The sequence below is a fragment of the Symsagittifera roscoffensis genome, chromosome 5 (genome assembly GCF_963678635.1).
Source record: "Symsagittifera roscoffensis chromosome 5, txSymRosc1.1, whole genome shotgun sequence".
In the NCBI taxonomy this organism is placed as follows: Eukaryota; Metazoa; Xenacoelomorpha; order Acoela; family Convolutidae; genus Symsagittifera; species Symsagittifera roscoffensis.
Window position 1 is genome coordinate 19309447 of NC_087066.1, and position 17921 is coordinate 19327367.

At 34.9% G+C, this 17921-nt stretch overlaps 3 protein-coding genes across 3 annotated transcripts in view; 2 read left to right on the forward strand and 1 right to left on the reverse strand.

Moving 5' to 3' along the window:
- Positions 1-17921, forward strand: part of LOC134846052 (dolichyl-diphosphooligosaccharide--protein glycosyltransferase subunit STT3B-like) — a 382597-nt gene that overhangs the window by 234730 nt on the left and 129946 nt on the right. The gene's annotated exons all lie outside the window — the stretch shown is intronic.
- LOC134846055 (pyruvate dehydrogenase E1 component subunit beta, mitochondrial-like) overlaps positions 1-17921 on the forward strand; it is a 428722-nt gene that overhangs the window by 82614 nt on the left and 328187 nt on the right. The gene's annotated exons all lie outside the window — the stretch shown is intronic.
- LOC134846641 (GTP-binding protein 10-like) lies at positions 3155-13356 on the reverse strand. Its single transcript, XM_063864025.1, has 6 exons — positions 13341-13356; positions 12516-12702; positions 10971-11137; positions 10320-10508; positions 5724-5970; positions 3155-3653 (listed from the first exon to the last, which is right to left on the reverse strand). The coding sequence occupies exons 1-6, from the start codon at positions 13354-13356 to the stop codon at positions 3272-3274; spliced, it is 1188 nt and encodes a 395-aa protein (XP_063720095.1). The 3' UTR covers positions 3155-3271.

Genomic DNA, 17921 nt, shown 5'->3' on the forward strand with positions numbered 1-17921 from the left:
ACAAAACATCGATTGTCCGAAAAGGTTTTTGTTCTTAACAATTTGGTTTCCACCACGGCAGACTACGTTCGCCAATTATAGCCAAAAAACTAAGCTATATGTTGATAATATGATGATAAATGAAAATATACCCCTCCTAAATTATGAAAAATGAAAACAAAAATTTGGGACACTTAGAATTATTAGAAAATGCAATATTCATTATGAGACTTGTAAAAACGAAGCATTTTAATTTATTTTAGCTACAAACCGAGTTGCATTTTTGCCTTATGCTAATGTGGGGGATTTTAAAACAAACACGGGGGTATTTTGTCCTAGGGGATTTGGTCCTATGGGTGACTTAGTCCTGGAGTGGGGGGGGGGGTTACCGTTCAGGATACCGCCTTGCATTTGTGAGTAAAATCAGTCCAACTTTGAAAGAAAAACTTTCATTTCCAGTTTTTTATCATTTAAGGGGGTATAATCGAAAAGACCCGTCAGCTTGTCTAGATATTCAGTCCATACCTTAAATCTAATTTATTGAAATCTTAACGCATTATATTAAATGTCATCGCACATGCTATCATACTGCCGATGCAGACTCTTCATTCAACACTTGCGATGAGAATGGATTTTTTTTCTAAAAAAGATAAAAACTGTGGTAAATTAAAATGTACCTAATCATATAAAACCATAAAACATCAATGTTTCAGTTCGCGCACAAAATATGCATGGTCAATTTCCAAATTTGTATAAAAAAACAGCCTGGATTACGTTGAAGACAAAAATGTATTTTTTTTTTCGAAAATTTTTTTTGAGCTTAAAATATGAGCATCATGAGAGCTACCAAAAAAGACATTTTACTTGCTGAATTGAATAATGGAAGCAAGCCCACAATTAGTTGGCATATCAGAATCAATATATGAGATAGTTTTTCATATTCCAAACAAGCTACTAAAAAGAGTTTTTGCCGACTTTTGAAATTTTTATTTGCTGAATTTGTTTAGCAGCCATGTACAATTTTTAACCTAGGGGGAGTTCGGTAGTCACACACGCACACATACAAACAGTGACCCAAACACACGCACATGAACACATATACACACAGACACATTAACACTCAAGTTGTTTTCAACTACAAAATCAGAAGAGTCAGACTTGGTTTAGCAGAAGCATTCATTTCTTTACTATTTTCGTTTTTACATATCAATCTATCAGTACGACGTTTCGATACACGGTTGCTCAACCGAAACTAGTTTCAATCAAGAGGGTACTTGAAATGAAATTAACCAGTGTATTTCAATTAATTTTGTACGAATCTTCGCAGTCAAACCATTCTTAAAATCAAGCAGTATAAACATTTCGAACCTTAAGAAATTCAACCGGACTCCAAGAATATCCTCAATTTTTGCTATTTTTAGTCATTATTGCGGTACAAAAGTTAAACCAAAGCTCCAAAATAAATGGAATAAATTTCACTCTTGATTTACTTCTTCAAATAATGTTCTTGGTAGTTAAAAACAATTCAATAGCTTGGTACATAGGATTTTAGGATGCTATATGATTGATGAGAAAGAATCTTTTGACATAACCTTTAAAAGCAAGTATTTGGAGCAAAAACTTATTTATGGTAAGCCACCCTTTTTAAAAGATTTTTTGATCAAGAGCTGTTAACTTATCTTGTTTTTGCGTTTTTGTTAGGGTATAGTAGGCTAAAATTTCCCTAGAACCTATTCATTGGTTTTGCTGAGTGAACAGCTTAGTTGGATTTCCTTTGTTGAAAAACTTCTTATCTCAAAACCTGTGACGCACAAACAGTATATCCATTAAGTTCAAAAAATCGAAATAAAAAACTTACGAAAACCGAAACTTTCAGCAGTGATGTTTTGCGACTAAATTATTAGGTTTTTCCTTGCAAATAAATATAATCTGATTCCTTATAACCACAACAGCCTTAAATTAATGAAGAGCTTGAAAAATGCAGCAAAATATCAGCAACAAAACAATACTAAGCCGATCAGGTTATTCATGAAATTAGTTATAATTTTTTAACTTCCAAGACATTGCTGCCAGCATCGCAAAATTGATTGCCTGTGATTGGCTTTAGACACATTCATTTTGTTAGACTGGAGAACCTACTACTTACCTTACTACTTTGGGGCGAAAAAGTGCCATAAGGTAAAACAGTCCGTTGAAAATCAGTTATCTAAAATTTCAATCGTTGTTGAGATTGCATAAGCTGGCATTTTCAGACCCGGACAATATTGGTAAGATTTTGAAATCAACATTTGATTATTTGCTTCATGGTAGCTCTGAATATTTTTTTGATCTATGTAGTTCAATTCGAAATAAACAGGCTTTTTAGAGAGTATAAACCTGAATTTGCGCGTAATTCTGTTCGCCTGTGTATAACATGATACATTAGCAGAGTTGAAAAAAAATCTAGCAATGATAATGCAGAGTTATTGCATGCAAATTTTCGATCAACCATTTTTCGAAGTTTTTTTAGTTGCACGCGATTTCAAATTGGTTTGGAGTTTATTCATTTTTTGATCAAGGATCGGGCAATGTCAATGGTGACAAACTAATTAATATTAATTGGAGCTCACGGTAAGAACGATTGAAAGCTGATATTTTCCAAATACGCCGTTAACATTGAATAAACCAAGATCAATATTTCCTGAGGTGTCAGTTTTGGCAGCGAGTTTTTTTCTGATAGGAAATCTGGGGTCGATTTTCGCGGAGAAGCGAAATTAGTTTAATTGCGTGCCGAAAGAAGACAGAAATATGAATTCACTCATCATCAGTTTTCTCAGTTGACCAAACACGGTTAGCCAAAAGGAGGACGATTTTGTATACAAAGTTTTGATAAAGACAAAATCACGAAAAAATTATCTGATAGCGATTATCATGATGTACGATATCTGAAACCAAAATCTAACTTTGCAGAAAATTTATCAATAACGCAGAATTTGCTTTCGGGGACTTGCAACAGAAACTTCTACCAATGAATCTCGAAATGCAATTTTTTTAGAACGTCAAAGTTAAGTTGAAATTATATGATATTTGAATTTTTACTTCCCAATTCACTTTTTCCAACCCCTGATTTTGATCCAAACTCCGCTTTTGTATATAACAACTCAAAACAAGGAATTTTATATTTTATATGCCGGAAATTATAGCGATGTTTCCTAGCCTTTGTTAAATAATAATCGCATTCATGAAATTAATGAGCTTTTCACAAATATCGTCTATTAGAGAAAGAAAAATCTTCAACTACTGCTTTATATAATCAAGAAACAAGTCCATGAGTCAAATCGAAAGCAAGTCTTTCTTTTTTTGCTTCATGAGTCATGATAGGACCTCCAGCTTCATCCTCGAGAGCAACTTTGTCTAACTCTTCTCTGAAAACTTCAGTCACTCTCTCCAATCCTAATTTCTCTTTGGCCGAAATTTTCAGAATTGTTTTGAATTCCGGAAAAGGAAAAGGCTCGTATTGCTTTATGCTATCTGGGACGTGTGCTTGTTGCAATGATTGCATGATGTGGTCGGCTTTTGATTCGCTTTCTTTGTTTTCCACTTTGTTCAGAAGTAGAACAGCTGGTTTGTACAACAGAGTTGAATCGTACAGTTCCAGTTCTTTTATCAATAGAAGGAGTGTTTCGTAGCCCGACCTAGAATTATAAACATAGCCGAGAGAATTGGAAAAGAGTCGGTGTACTCAAGAAAACCGAAAAACGACTGATTATTTTTCAAGGATTTTCAACTAAACATTTATGCCCTTTAAGTATTCCTTAATAGTTCTTTATTCCGATGGTCAATCTGAAAACTAAAATCCACTTTTGAAACAAAGCATTATTTCGTATCACTTGAACTGTGACACTGGAAAGCTATGTTTCCGTTTCATTTAGCAAATGAATTTGAATTTAGCGTAAAAAATCATGCCAAACCGAGATTAAGTAAAATTTGAGCAACAAATCGAATAAATTTGAGCACTCGAAAGTCATTATGACCATTCTATTGAGACTCTCAAGTAAAATAAGTACCTAGAGATGCCATCACTTTAAAGTACAGAACGCTTCATTTTTCATCTTTTAACCGCATAAATCAACTTTTGATTTTTTCCAGCTACATTTTCCCAGAGCCATTCGTACAGTTTTTGTACCAGAAAAAAAAATTAACCTTCACGTGATGTTTACCGCATGTGAAGGAAATGGGCAGGACTTTTTATGAAAAACTTCAGTTTGGGATCTCCAAAAATTGCGTGAAAAAAAAACTAACAAAAAATCTTCAAGACCTTTATGAGTGTCTTCACTACGTTCATTGACACTTAATGAAAAAACACAGCCAACAGCAAACCACACATTGATCCATAAAATGGGTGCCCATGTGAGGCAGGGGGAGATAAAAAAGATAAATTGTAAACATAGCCAACTGACAGTTGAAAAAGTGCTATGAACGCAAGCAATCTTTTTGAACTTCAAAAACATTTTGCGATTGATAAAACGAACCCAATTTGAGAAATCTGGATCAATAAGTAAATTTTTATTTCAGCTGAGAAATCTGAACATAAAAATCCACTTTCGAAAATAGAAGTCGATCACTTTTTCGTGACCTGTACTGTTCGATAGTGGAGCTTGCCTTCATTTTGAGTCAACTTAACTGCGCTGAACTTAATGAGTGTCAATACTCAACTTCGTGAAGAAATCGGGTTTATGTATAATAAAAAGGAAATTTCATTTGTCTATAAGTTTACGCATAATTACAAATTTGGCAAAAGTGATCTAGTTTATAAAGTTTTTCAACAAATTTTTTCGAAAACAGTAAAAATGTTGTTAAAAAAAACAGAAACAAAATGGAATATATTTTGTTAACTGCTATCAGAGGTTGCAAATATATCCTGGAAATATGGCCTTCTAATTATTTATAATTTTCTAGAAATCGTACAATTTATGAAATTTAGCGGTTTTTCAAACAACTTGAAACTGCAAAAGTCGTATTTTGCGAACGTCGAATTCTGAAAATAGCTAGGTTGTAAGTTAAGATTACTCTTTAGATCAAATTTTAAAATAATTGAGAATTCGAAATTTTTCAAAAAAAAACTAGTTTTAAATCGTTGTTTCAAATGTTTTCAACTAAACCTATATACATGACGAGATGATCCGATAGTGCAGCCTTAAACTAGCCTTGACAATGGATAAATTTGGGACTTTCCTTAACATAAGTATTTCAATATTTGTACACAGGCGAAGCAGCGCTTCGCAAATACTAGCAAGAAAACTTCAAAAAAGCAGCTCTGTTAAGTGAAATAGGAAAAAGTAAAAATAAGCCTCAAATTAGTTTAGAAAAATTGCTACACCACGGATTCGAACCGACGACTTCGAGATTAGGAATCTCACAACTTTCTTACTCGTCTACGTACGCTTATCAATCGGCAAACAGCAGCCACAAATAAAGCAGATAACAGATGCTAGGAATTTTCCAATGCTACAGACCGTGATTATAACAGATGATGTTGTATAAAAACCGATTTCGGAGAAATAAATCCTTTCTTTGTGTCTTTCTAATTTAAAAAACATCAAAAGCCAAACAACGAAAAATCAAAAATGAGCATCGTGAACAAATTTTAAAACATTTCCCTAAAACACAAACAAAAAATAATCAAGACCTATCTGAGAGTACCCACTACGTTCATTATTCTTAAAAAGGGTGCGTGTTTACTCCGATGACCAAATACTACACACCTTCTGGGCGAAGTCTGGTTCAACTGGAAACCCTCTACGTCTGCCACATATGCCAGCATCTTAGTCCGCTCCACATGTTTGAGAAAGCGGTGACCGAGGCCTATATTTTCACTCGCCCCCTCAATCAGTCCAGGGGTGTCTGCCACTGAGATCTGCCGCAGGTCTCCGTACCTCACGTGGCCTACATTGGGGTGGAGGGTAGTGAACGGGAAAGCGGTGATGGATGGCTTCGCTTCCGATATACGGGCTAAAAACAAACAAGCTACTCAGCCCATATACACCACACGCGGTTATTATATGTTCTACAATTAAAAGGAACAAAAACCATCAAACGCGAAAAACTAAATGATTCAGAGAAAAACTCATCTGCAAAGTGCACTATGGATAGAAAAAAAACTTGCAACAAAAACAGTTGCAAGTTTCATTTTTGTGCACTAACTTTACTTTGGGAAATTCAGAACTTCCCCCATTTTATATCGATAATTAGTTTTTCATTTTTAAATAATGTTCACCCCTATTTGGGTGCTGACAAAAGTGTAAAATTTGGCTGCGAAATTTCGCTAAATCTATGGGTCTCTGAAGCATTATTTTTTCTTCTTTCTGTTTCAAGAGCAAATAGGTGATTGTAAGGTTGTAGTGGTTGTTTTTTGCGCTATCCGGCCTCTGAGTTTGACTTGACGTATAACGAAGTTTTCCTCAAAAAATAATGATGGTTTTTCTTTTTGATTTTATAATTTTTTTCTCCTTGTGATTTATTGCTTGTTTCAATTGTTGTGCAGATAATGGCAACACGATTGGATTTGTGATTGTCTTATTGCTATTCGTTCTCTAGGATCAGCCACTTTTTCGAATTTTTAAAAAACTTTGAAATACATAATTTATTTAAGTTTTAATATTATAAGTATTACTTTTTTTAATATGTATCTTTGATTCGTTAAATAGATTTGACTGTAATGATGCTCAAGAGTAGGCTCCAAAGGAGCATCATGTATGCCTTTCGCTTATCCTCTCCAGGATTTTTTTTTCTTTTCATAAATTTAACGTAAATTGATTTTGTTGAATTAATGAAAGTTTTTGTGTATTGTATTGTTCGATGCACGATGTAATTATATAATGGAGAAATAAATTCTTTCTTTCTTTCTAGTTGATGGATAATTACCCTAATTCTTGCGATAAACTTAATAAATAACTCTTTCAGTTTGCTAAGTTGATGTTCCTGAGTAATTGACCGAAAAAGCGAGGCAGCCCTTTGGGGTTTCAGAGTTTAGGTTAGCATGGCTAATTATGTGCGCAAACATTGCGACCAGGCTTACATTATAAACAAATTGTATATCCAAAATCATTGCAACACAGGATGTAATTTGCCACAAAATTTTCAACACAGAGGCAAAGCTTCGCTTCGCAAACACAAACAAGAACACAATAAAAAGCAGCTATAGAAAGCGCAATAAGAAAAAATAAGCCTCGAATTAGCAAAAATTTGGCTAAGTCTAGGATTCCATCTACAACCTACTGCAATCAAGAGATTTTGAGTCTCAAATCACTCAGCAGCGCACGCTTAACCACCGGCAAACACTAGTCACGAATGAAGCAGCTACATAGCTAATAAACTGCCAATGCCATTCAGCAAAAATGGCACCAAATACAAATAGACACACATTTGCTAGTAATAAGTTGGAATGTAACAAACTGATGGTATGCACACTAACTTTGCATGTAACAAACCGCAAAGCCTAAAGCTACATTATGCATAAATTATGCATTTCAAAAAATTGTAATCATGGACAAAACAATATTAAACAAATGAAAAACAGAAAACTGGATAAAAACTTTCTCCTTGCCACCTTTTGACACATCCAAACCTCTCCAATATTATTGAGAAACATCTGCTATTCGATCGAACTCAGTTCACAAAAGAAAATCTACAGTGTCGACTTGGATGAAATTAATCAACTGATCTCGCACAATTTATAGAAGTCAAACAATGATTCTATCATCCTCTGCCTTTTAGCTGCATTTGACAGAGTGAATCCCTAATTATTACTTCAAATCATTGAAAGCGAAGCAAAAAACTTTGATAACGATGGTATACGTAATTTAAACGACGGGGTAGATTTTACATCATACACATTTTATACAACAAATCATAAACGTTTCCTCTGAGACCTTAAGCGTTGACACTGATGTTCCCCAAGGACCTCTATTGGATCCTATTTTAATCTCTCTTTACCTAGCTGAGCTGGATTTTTTTCTTGAAAAATGAATTGGCGTATCACATAGGAGCGGATTTTTGAAAATATCAATTTTAATTTCAATAACTTTAAAAAAATACATCCCGAAAATTGAAGCAAATTAAAGCTTGTTAAATACCTTTTGGTTCCATTCATGAAAAAATGATCGAACGCAAGGTAAAAACTCGCTACACTTTTAGTTTTATTACCCCAAGAAAACTTTTTAAAAATTAATGTCGCATACATTCTGAATTTCCTGAACGATCATGTCATAGGAATCGCCGATCTTTTCTTTTTTTTCGAATGCAAGAGATGGCAGCAATTTTACAGCCAGCGCTAAATCATGATTCGTTTCGTAGGTCACTTTCAGACCCAATTCATTAATTTTTCTCATGTAACTATGGGAGAGATGGAAAAAACAACCCGATAAATGTGCTTCGGGGAATGTTTTTTTGGAAGGACTGAAGAGCAGCTTGCTCAAAATCTAACAGTTGGGTGCTAAATCAATTAACGCCTGCAAGAAATGATTGTAGGTTTTTTCGGTTTTGTTAGGAAGGAAGGCGTAAATGCAAGCTGGCGCAATGCCAGATACACTAACATGAATTGAATATAGCTGATAGAACATTTTTGGAGTAATTTTAAAAGTTCCATCGGCTAACCAGAAAGATGACTTCTCCAGAACTCTCTTCTCCAGGGTCGCCGCACAAAATGATTCGCTCATGATCATTTGATCCACTGTCATAACGGAAAAACTTTTCAAAAATTTCAGGGATCTCGAAATTTCGCGCAACGGGGTGGGCGGCATATTTACATCTAGCTGCCTACAAGTGCGCGCAGCCGTTCGGATCAGTTTGTCTTTACTTGGGAGGGCAAACTGAGTGGCCAATTCGTTTGTAATTGGCAAAACCGCACTGGCAACTGCAACAGTCGGGGTAAATCTCTCGCCGAGATCTTTTATATGCTTAATGACATTTTGGGCCTCCGATTTTCCCGCTGAAATGTCGTGGTTATGCTCTCCCAGCGTTTCGATTAATTCTTTATTTTCAGTAATGGCAGTTGCTCGACATTTATGTGTTTGATATTTTGAGCAAATCTAGTTTTCTGTAAACTTATTTTTTCACTTGAAAGAAAATTTGTGGCCGGACGCTATAAGCATTGGCTTGTTTTTAGATAAAACTGTGAACTCGAAAGAAGACTCAATCATAATGTGTTTATTGTGTTTGCGTTTGTTTATCACTAGAGTAAAGTATAAAGTGACTGTCAGAATTTCATTTTTGTCAGAATATTTACGTCAAATTTTTATGAATTAGCACAAGCTGTTTTTTTTAGTAATCATAATAGTTAAGCGAAAAGTCGAATTGAAAATAAATTACAAACTTGTTGATAAGTGTCTTAAGTAAATTAGGAAGCCTCCTTTTAGCATGTATAACTAAGATAAACCAAGTTTTTCATTATAGTGCGTGCTTTAATTGCAGAATTAACTTTGGTGTGATAAGAGTTAAGATAAGGAATTCATACAGCATTAATTTCAATAGTGAAATGACTAGGTGTTAAAATGTACTGTGTTAAACTGGAAAATAGGAGTTATATTGTTGTCGATTTAAATTGTTTAGTAGTGAAATGACTAAGTGTTAAAATGTACGGTGTTAAATTGTATGTCATTAAATTGTAGGACACCATGAAGTCCAATTAGGAAAAAATATGGAAACAATATTTTAAAAATCAATTCAATTTTATCCGAGAAAATGTTTGAAAGCTTTGCAATATAATACCAGTAGAAGACTTGTACATAATGCGTTTTCTTTTAATTTTTTAAATAAACTAAAAGAAAAATTACAAAATCCGAGAGCAGGGGCGTGTCTAAGATTTTCTCTTGGGAGAGGGGATTTTCAAAAAAATGTCGAGAAGTTTGTCGGCATTTTTAAGTCGACCTTTTTTTCCTTCCACTATAAAGGCCCCATTTTGACCAAATTTTTTGAAACAGGCCAAAAAATTTTTGAAACAGGCCAAAAAAGGTTTTTAGGCCAAAAAAAGTTTTTCTCTAAATGAAAATTCGGTCACAGTGGCGACACCACTGAGTTCAAGATAAGGTAGACAAAGAAACTTGGAGTGAGTAAATAATTATGGATCAGATTTATCTCAAATGCTGATCAATAATGACATCTTGACCCCACATATTTGCGTTTTCGCCAGAAAACATCTAAAAAATGAACCCTTTCGACAATTAAAACCTTTAAAAATGAGTTTAAAAAACTGACCAGAAAAATTAAAATCTGAAAAAATGAGTCATCTCATCTCATCTGCTATAACATTCAATTTTATTTTTCAAAAATGTAAATTTTTTCAATTTTCACATCTAACTTACAGAGTAGAGTTGATTTGCCTGCATTGGGAAATCCGACCAGTCCGACGTCTGCGATCAGTCTGAGGTAGAGTTTGAAGCTGCCGAAGGATCCCTTGCTGGACTTGAACTCATTCTTCGGACTGCCTCCTTCGCCCCCTCTGGCCACTTGCACCATGTCTCCCTCTCGGTCAAGGTCAATCAGGGGCTTACCTGCAGACAACAGAACATACTCTTCACACCAGCTTTGAAAGATAATTTTAGTATTTACTATTTGCGAGTGATAGTATTTACTTTTTGCACGTAGATCTCTGACTTAATTGGCTATGATAGCGAAGGTGAACTTCCTGCGCATCCGATTTTCAAATAGAAAAGAGGGTCGCGCACCAGAATTACCTGTGCTCTTTCCTTGAGGCAACATTTCCCAGTCAAAACAAAGAAATTAGTTTTTCGCAGAAGTATCAGCTACAGTTCTCCTAGAACAGCTCGTAAGTCAACCGATCCCTTCGCTAATCCATGATTTCAATTCTCAAAATTTGAAACAAGTTCCATTCACACTGGGCATTTATCTTATCTTCATTTAATGAAATGATTCTTCTTCGAGTGATTTTATGACCTGACGAAAAATCTTGATAAAACTGAAGCGTACCAACTTATCATCATTTCATCGCATACCTTTCATGTCGCATACAGATGTTCCAAGTGGCACTTTGACAGTGAGGTCTTGCCCCCTCTCTCCCTTGATACTCCTCTTCTGACTCGACACCCCGTCCTCTCCCTTCAGCTTCAACACACTCCAACTCCCACCACCACCACGTGCACTAGGCTGCAAGTCACTCATCCTGAAAAAAAAACAATTCACATGTGTGGGGGTATCCGGTCGACACTCTGAATATTTCATTTTTATAATTTCAAAATTTCTTTAAAACCTACTCTTACAAGTACTCAAGTAATACCAATAAAATATACGCTCGGGTCAAAGACTTCGGCCGGAATTTTTTGTCTGCGGCAGTTTTCACAATCTTTTTAGATCAGTAATTACTGTTGTTGCTGTTGTGTGTGACGGCCTTCTATCTTAAAATAGGGGGCCCAGTCTTCTGAAGAAAATTCTCGGGGGCTGTCTGCGGCAATTACTATTTTTTCTGTCGAAATACTATTATGACTGGCAATTTTCATCAAGCTACTGAGTTTTTTTTTCTTAAAAAACTATTTCTTAAGGCAAGTTAAACTGCAGTCTGGACTGTACCAAACATTCAGGGCTTCACCTTTATTCGAGAAGTCTGCCGATGAATATGTCTTAAGTGCACGTATAATTAAACATAAATCTACAGCAAATTGGCCAAATTGACGATTTTCAAACGATTTTTTTATTGTTGCTCTCAGCATCCTATGTCTTCAATGTGGTATAAAATATGTGCTAACCATTATTTCGAAAATCTACTAAGACTTTCTGATGTTAACCTTAAATTTGCACTAAGAGTATTAGTAACTTTTTGGCGTTGTCAATAACAATTTCAAACCATACAAAGCCTGATTTCCACTTCTTTCTCTTAAATGTAATACTTACGCATTTTTACGAAGCGAACTATAGTATTTAATTTTTCGGAAGTATTGATAGTTTAATAATTGGGATGTTTTCAATTGAATTAAGCAAAAACTGCTCTGATTTTCATGTCAATTACCTTTTAAAGTGAAAATTGTGACAGCAATTTTAAAGGAAAACTTTGATAATTAAGAAGTTTTCAATCTGATCAACCAAAAACTGCCTTGATGCGAAAAGCAAATAGTTTTAAAGGAAGATGTGATAATCTTTTGTTTGTTTATGGGAGAGTCGAAAGTCTCAACTTGTTTTGAGACAATTTTTTTTCTCTTTTTCAGTAAGCAAATGCGTTACACAGAAAAATTGCCAATTTTAAATTGCTCTTGAAGCGTCTGTGAGACTAATTAGTTCTGAAATGCAGAACTGAAATTTATTTTAAATTTGGAAATCATGGCATCAATATCTTAATCTCAAGTTTAAAAACTTGACATCTCGTAATTAAGAAACCAGACTATAATAGTTATTTCGAAATTATAGTTGCCCGAAAAAAAATACAGAACATTTTCATGTCTTGTCTTGTTGCCTACATACACAAGATCAGCACAATGCGCAGGGTGATGAAGCTCGGTAAGAGCATACAGAATTCAGAGAGACAGAAAACAGCAAACGCATACACTTACTTTTTGTTAGCATCTGCTACCAAGTAGACATCTCCCCCGTCCCCTCCCACCCCTCCAAACTTAGCCAGTCCCGCCCCACTTCTACCCCCATACACATTACACACTACATGGTCCACGAATCTCTGATCCCTCACCCCCAGAGCCTTCCTCCAGTTGTAGTCTGCAGTGTCGATTCGTTCCACCCCACCTGGGGAAGACACATGGGGTGGGTGCGAAGAAAATGAGTTGGGTGGAGGTTCATCTGAAGCTGTTTTTGTTGATTTCGGATGAAGATGGTCATCTCGGAAGCCGTAAATAAGAAAAAAGGTCTTAAGGTAGGCAAGAATTAACCAATTAACAAAATGAAATAAAAATAAGGGCTCTGTCGTAAAATCCAGTTTTGGACAATTTGAAGTTAAAAAATTTTCACGAGAAAAAAATGTTCGCGTTCACTGTTTTTTTTTACTGCGTGTTATCATTTATTTAATCATTTCTACTACCTCGTTTCAAAATAAATTGAACCAAAAAAATTTACCATTCTGATGCCTGTGTGAGTTTGAAATCATCCCATTCCCAACATCTGTTTCTGAGAAATATTTGCGTGACTTCAATCTGAGAAAAGTTAATTTCTGTTTGTTGAAATTTTGCCTGAGAAGACCATTCTTCACGAAAGATTGACAACAAAAATGACACGTCCAAAAAGAAGATGCCGAAATCATTTTATTATCTGAAAATTGAGAACAGGGAAAGCAATTTTGAAAATTGAATTAGCATGGATGCAGCAACTCAGCCCTGATATCTAAGAAAAATAACAAAATATAAGCTAGTCTAGAACCAAATCCTTACTTCTGTCCACAAACATGGCTAACGTTTTCAACCACAAGTAAAAAAAAAACGAGGAATTCATTTAAATTGATTTTAATTATTTGTATCATACATATCAACAAATAAATCTCAAACTGATTTTAAAAAAGGTCTTACGTGTCAATGAAGTCATTTAAGGTATCAATGAGCAACTGCTTAACTAGATTCAAATGGGATGTTAACTTGATTGTATTTCTTCTAAATCAAATTATTGATCAATTGTTTGTTGCTTGGCAACTTCCCTTTTCAAAGTTTTGATGAATTCAATTTCTTTTTGTTTCGATTCTAGGTAATCAAACTGTTGCCATAGGTAATACGAAGCGGACCTCTCTAGTAACTAATATTCCTCCTATAAAGAAATAAATCAGCAATTAAGCTTACGAGACCTTCATACCTAGTCACGACTATCCCCTTTTGCAAAAGGGGAATATGGTTAAAGAGATCCATACGAAGCTTTTAGAACTTGAAAAGGCACCGTGTTGTGAAAATTGTTGCTGCTCACATCGTTAAACGCGGCATTGGCAAGTAGCGACAGCTGGCTCCGATGCGTTACTTTTGGTACTAGTGGCTAAGGATCAAGTTAACATCCTTTCAAAGTTAACATCCTTTCAAAGGATGTTAACTTGATCCTTAGCCACTAGTACCAAAAGTAACGCATCGGAGCCAGCTGTCGCTACTTGCCAATGCCGCGTTTAACGACGTGAGCAGCAACAATTTTCACAACACGGTGCCTTTTCAAGTTCTAAAAGCTTCGTATGGATCTCTTTAACCATATTCCCCTTTTGCAAAAGGGGATAGTCGTGACTAGGTATGAAGGTCTCGTAAGCTTAATTGCTGATTTATTTCTTTATAGGAGGAATATTAGTTACTAGAGAGGTCCGCTTCGTATTACCTATGGCAACAGTTTGATTACCTAGAATCGAAACAAAAAGAAATTGAATTCATCAAAACTTTGAAAAGGGAACTTGCCAAGCAACAAACAATTGATCAATAATTTGATTTAGAAGAAATACAATCAAAGCATCACCGCTCGCTCCATATAAACTTAATTCAAACACTTAAGGTTGGTAGTTAGGTGCATTAGAAAGACGAGCTTTATATTAATTGGTGAAGTCATCGGGAAAATCGTGACATAAAATTAAAACGCCCGTGGTTACATAGCCAGTGGAAAATCTAAGACATCGCGTCAGGAGCTTGAAGAGTCCAGGAAACCTGCCAGAATGTCTACGATTTTTGTTATAACTCCGAATTATGACATTTTTATAACTCCGAAATTGTTTTGTTGAGTAGTTGTATGAGTCGAATTCTCACCTCAGGTTTTACTCCTAGTTGTCTCAAACTTATAATTATTCACTCAACTCGACGTTTTAGTATATTTCTTTTATTGTTCAAAAACCGAAACGAAGCATATCGCCCTCAAAAACGTTCCCTTAACGTCAAGGCCTGAATTTTGCAGTACTTGTGAGTTTTGCTTCGAATTGATTTCTTATCTCAGATTTTACTCCAAGGGTTTGTCTAATTTTCAAATCAAAACCTCAATTGTCTGCCTCTGCTGCGGCCCGTTGAGGCTTCAGTCTATTAACATTCCACGTTAATCCATAACCGTTGAATGTACTTCACCGTATACAAAGACATCAAGTAAACCCACACCTAAAATTTATCTTTCAGTCCTACCTTAATATTTAACGAACTTAAAGATGCGTTTTCACATCTATCATGATTTTCATCTTGGGAGCGCTCTCTCTCTCTCTCTCTCTCTCTCTCTCTCTCTCTCTCTTATGCCATTTAAGCCCAACTCCGAAAGCTGAAAAATAGATTGGAAAAATTACTTATAAGAAGAAACCCTCTTGTTGACCTATCGAGTAATTATTTTTTCGACGTATTAAATCGACAGAATAACTTTATACTTTGACAAACCGTGAAATCCAACTTTATATGAAAAACAGATTGGTTTAAAGGGGAAAGAGATTGGGTTGAAAGGAAAAAGGAAAAACTACAGAAAAGACAAGATCAAAAAAGCATTTTGAAAAACCAAATTAGTGTGCGGCCAAAAACTAGACGATCTTTATTTCATACCGATCATAAATTAGACAAAATTATTTGTTAATTCTGATTGGTCGAGAGAAAATGATGCAGAGAACTAAAAAGCGAATATCTCAAATAGCAGAAAGTTTACATAAAGCCATCGATCGATTTTTAAATTTAGATTTGTAAAAGCTCCAAGAAAGGGTGAAGAATTGATTTTAGAGGGTTACATAATCAAGAAAAATCGAAAAAGAAAAAATATCCAATACTGCAAGTATACAACCAAAACTTGCCCTTCCTGATTAATTCTTCATATTCCAAACCAAAAATCATCAGTAGGCCAGTAGTTCATCTCCATCTGCCATCAATTTATGAAAATCAAGTGCAAGAATTAGATGAAAGTTTTGTACCGCCCGCATACACTGAAGTACAAAGAACAATGAACCAAACAGTTATCCCCGTATCCAAAAATTTCAACGAAACCATTTCACCAATGCATGGACAAAAACCTCGAACAACAAAGGTTTTTTGCTTTATCAAGGAGATGAAAGGTTAATCCTTGCACCTATTTAAGGACTAGAATTTCTGGTAAGATCTAAAAAATAGTTCGGGTGATGAAACATTCAAAATTGCCCACTGGCCCTTTTCACAAATTAGTACGGTTTTTGGTATCAGCGAAAATTGGAAAATACCCTTTGTCAGAGCGAGAACGAAGAAACTTACCGAAAAATTTTTTCCAAAAAATTTAAACCTAAAACGACAAACTTTTTGTAACTTGTCTTGGATGCCCACACTTTTGACAAATTTTGAAACTGGGAGCATTTTCCAAAAAAAAAATTCCAGAACTCGTTTTTTGCGAGAAAACAAATAGCCCGACACTGAATTTAATAGACTGTCGACCATCAGCCTGCCTTTCCTACCCGCTGATAAGCTGATAGCAAGTTTCCAAGATTACCAGTCGTCTGAAATATCAGAAACATTTACTCGATACCAAAATCATGAGAAAAATTTTCAGTACCTTACTGATTTTTGTACAAGCGGTTACGTCCCCATTGATATATGGAATGTCTTTGAGTGAGATATTACACTAAGAAAAACGAATACATTATTTTTAAATTTGAATGCCCAAGAAGTCGAATCCCGAATGCAACTGCGACAAATATCTGAAGTTAAATAGCTTCAAAAACGATGAAAAAAAATCAACTATTGGATGAAAAAATCATTCGTCGGAAAAACTCCTATCTAGGGGTCTTTTATCCTCACATATGCATTGGTAGAGAATGGTTACGTCTCCCTTGGTATGTGGAATGTCATTGACCAGGATGTCACCCTAACAACAACCAAAACATTATTTTTTACAAATTGAAAGCCAACGAATTCGAATCATGAATGCAACTGCGACGAATATTACGAGGTGAAAGAGCTTCAGAACACCGACGAAAAGACCAATTGTTAGGTGAAAAATTTATTCGTCTGAAAATTTCTGTCTTAGGGATTTGTATTTTCAAAAATGTATTGGTAGGGAGTTGCAATGATTTGCCAAAACATTTAAACATCGATGTCAACTATTTTGCCACAATGTAAACTATGAAGTTTCTTTTTGCTGAATATAAATCTACTTTTTTTATAAGATATCAGGAGATATAAGGTAGAGTTAAGATAGCCAAAACAAGAGTAGGTGAGTATCAGAGGAAAAAGACAATACATATTAATGTAATGTCTCTTGTTTAGGCTATCTTAACTCTGATTTGCGAATCCCATTTTTGTCTACTTTATGACGCGTACTCTTTGCTACGTAACCAAACTATACACAGACAATTTCCAGATAAAACTCCGTTTGAATAAACCTAGCGGGTATTTCGAAACTTTGACAACTCATAAAAAAACCGCATTTATTGGAAGCCAAATCTGCATCCTTTGAGTGTGATCTGACAGCAACCAAATACAGGGCTGGCAATTTCAAATTTTGTAAACTTTTAACTCACGCTTTTTTAATTCAATTTTTGAAAAACCATAAAATTTTGCGAAGTTTTTTTCATATCTAAGTTCTTTGAAAAATGTTAAAATGACGTGAAAAACGTCACATTTCAGAAACTAAGAGCAATTAAGCAGTCGCATTTGGATGCAAGATTTGCAACGCCAGAGTACTCTCAATTTGAGAAACTTCAAAATTAGGTTTTCTAAAAATAGATTTTTTGAACCATTAAAAAAAATTACATCGCAAAGGTAAAATGATTTGAGCAGCCATATATGGAGGTAGGACTCGCAATCCCTGAGAGTACTCTGAGAACCTCTAAATACAGGGTTAGAAAAATTCAAAAACCAAACTTTTAAATTTTCTGAAAAATTTTTGAGAAAATCTTTAAAACATCATATATGGCCAAACTCAAAAACAAAAAATTCAGATTTGAGGATTCATATTTAGAGGCAAGATTCGCAACCCCTGAGACTAATCTGACACCCCCAACTACAGGCTTGGGAATTTAAAATTTTGAAGAAAAAAATTAAATTTAAGTTTTCTAAGAAACTTTGGAGAAA

Coding starts and splice junctions, on each gene's coding strand:
- LOC134846641 (XM_063864025.1), bottom strand. Junction 11,138..12,515: donor GTAGCAGATGCTAACAAAAA/GTAAGTGTATGC, acceptor TTTTTTTTTCAG/GATGAGTGACTTGCAGCCTA. Junction 5,971..10,319: donor AGGCAAATCAACTCTACTCT/GTAAGTTAGATG, acceptor GTTTGTTTTTAG/CCCGTATATCGGAAGCGAAG.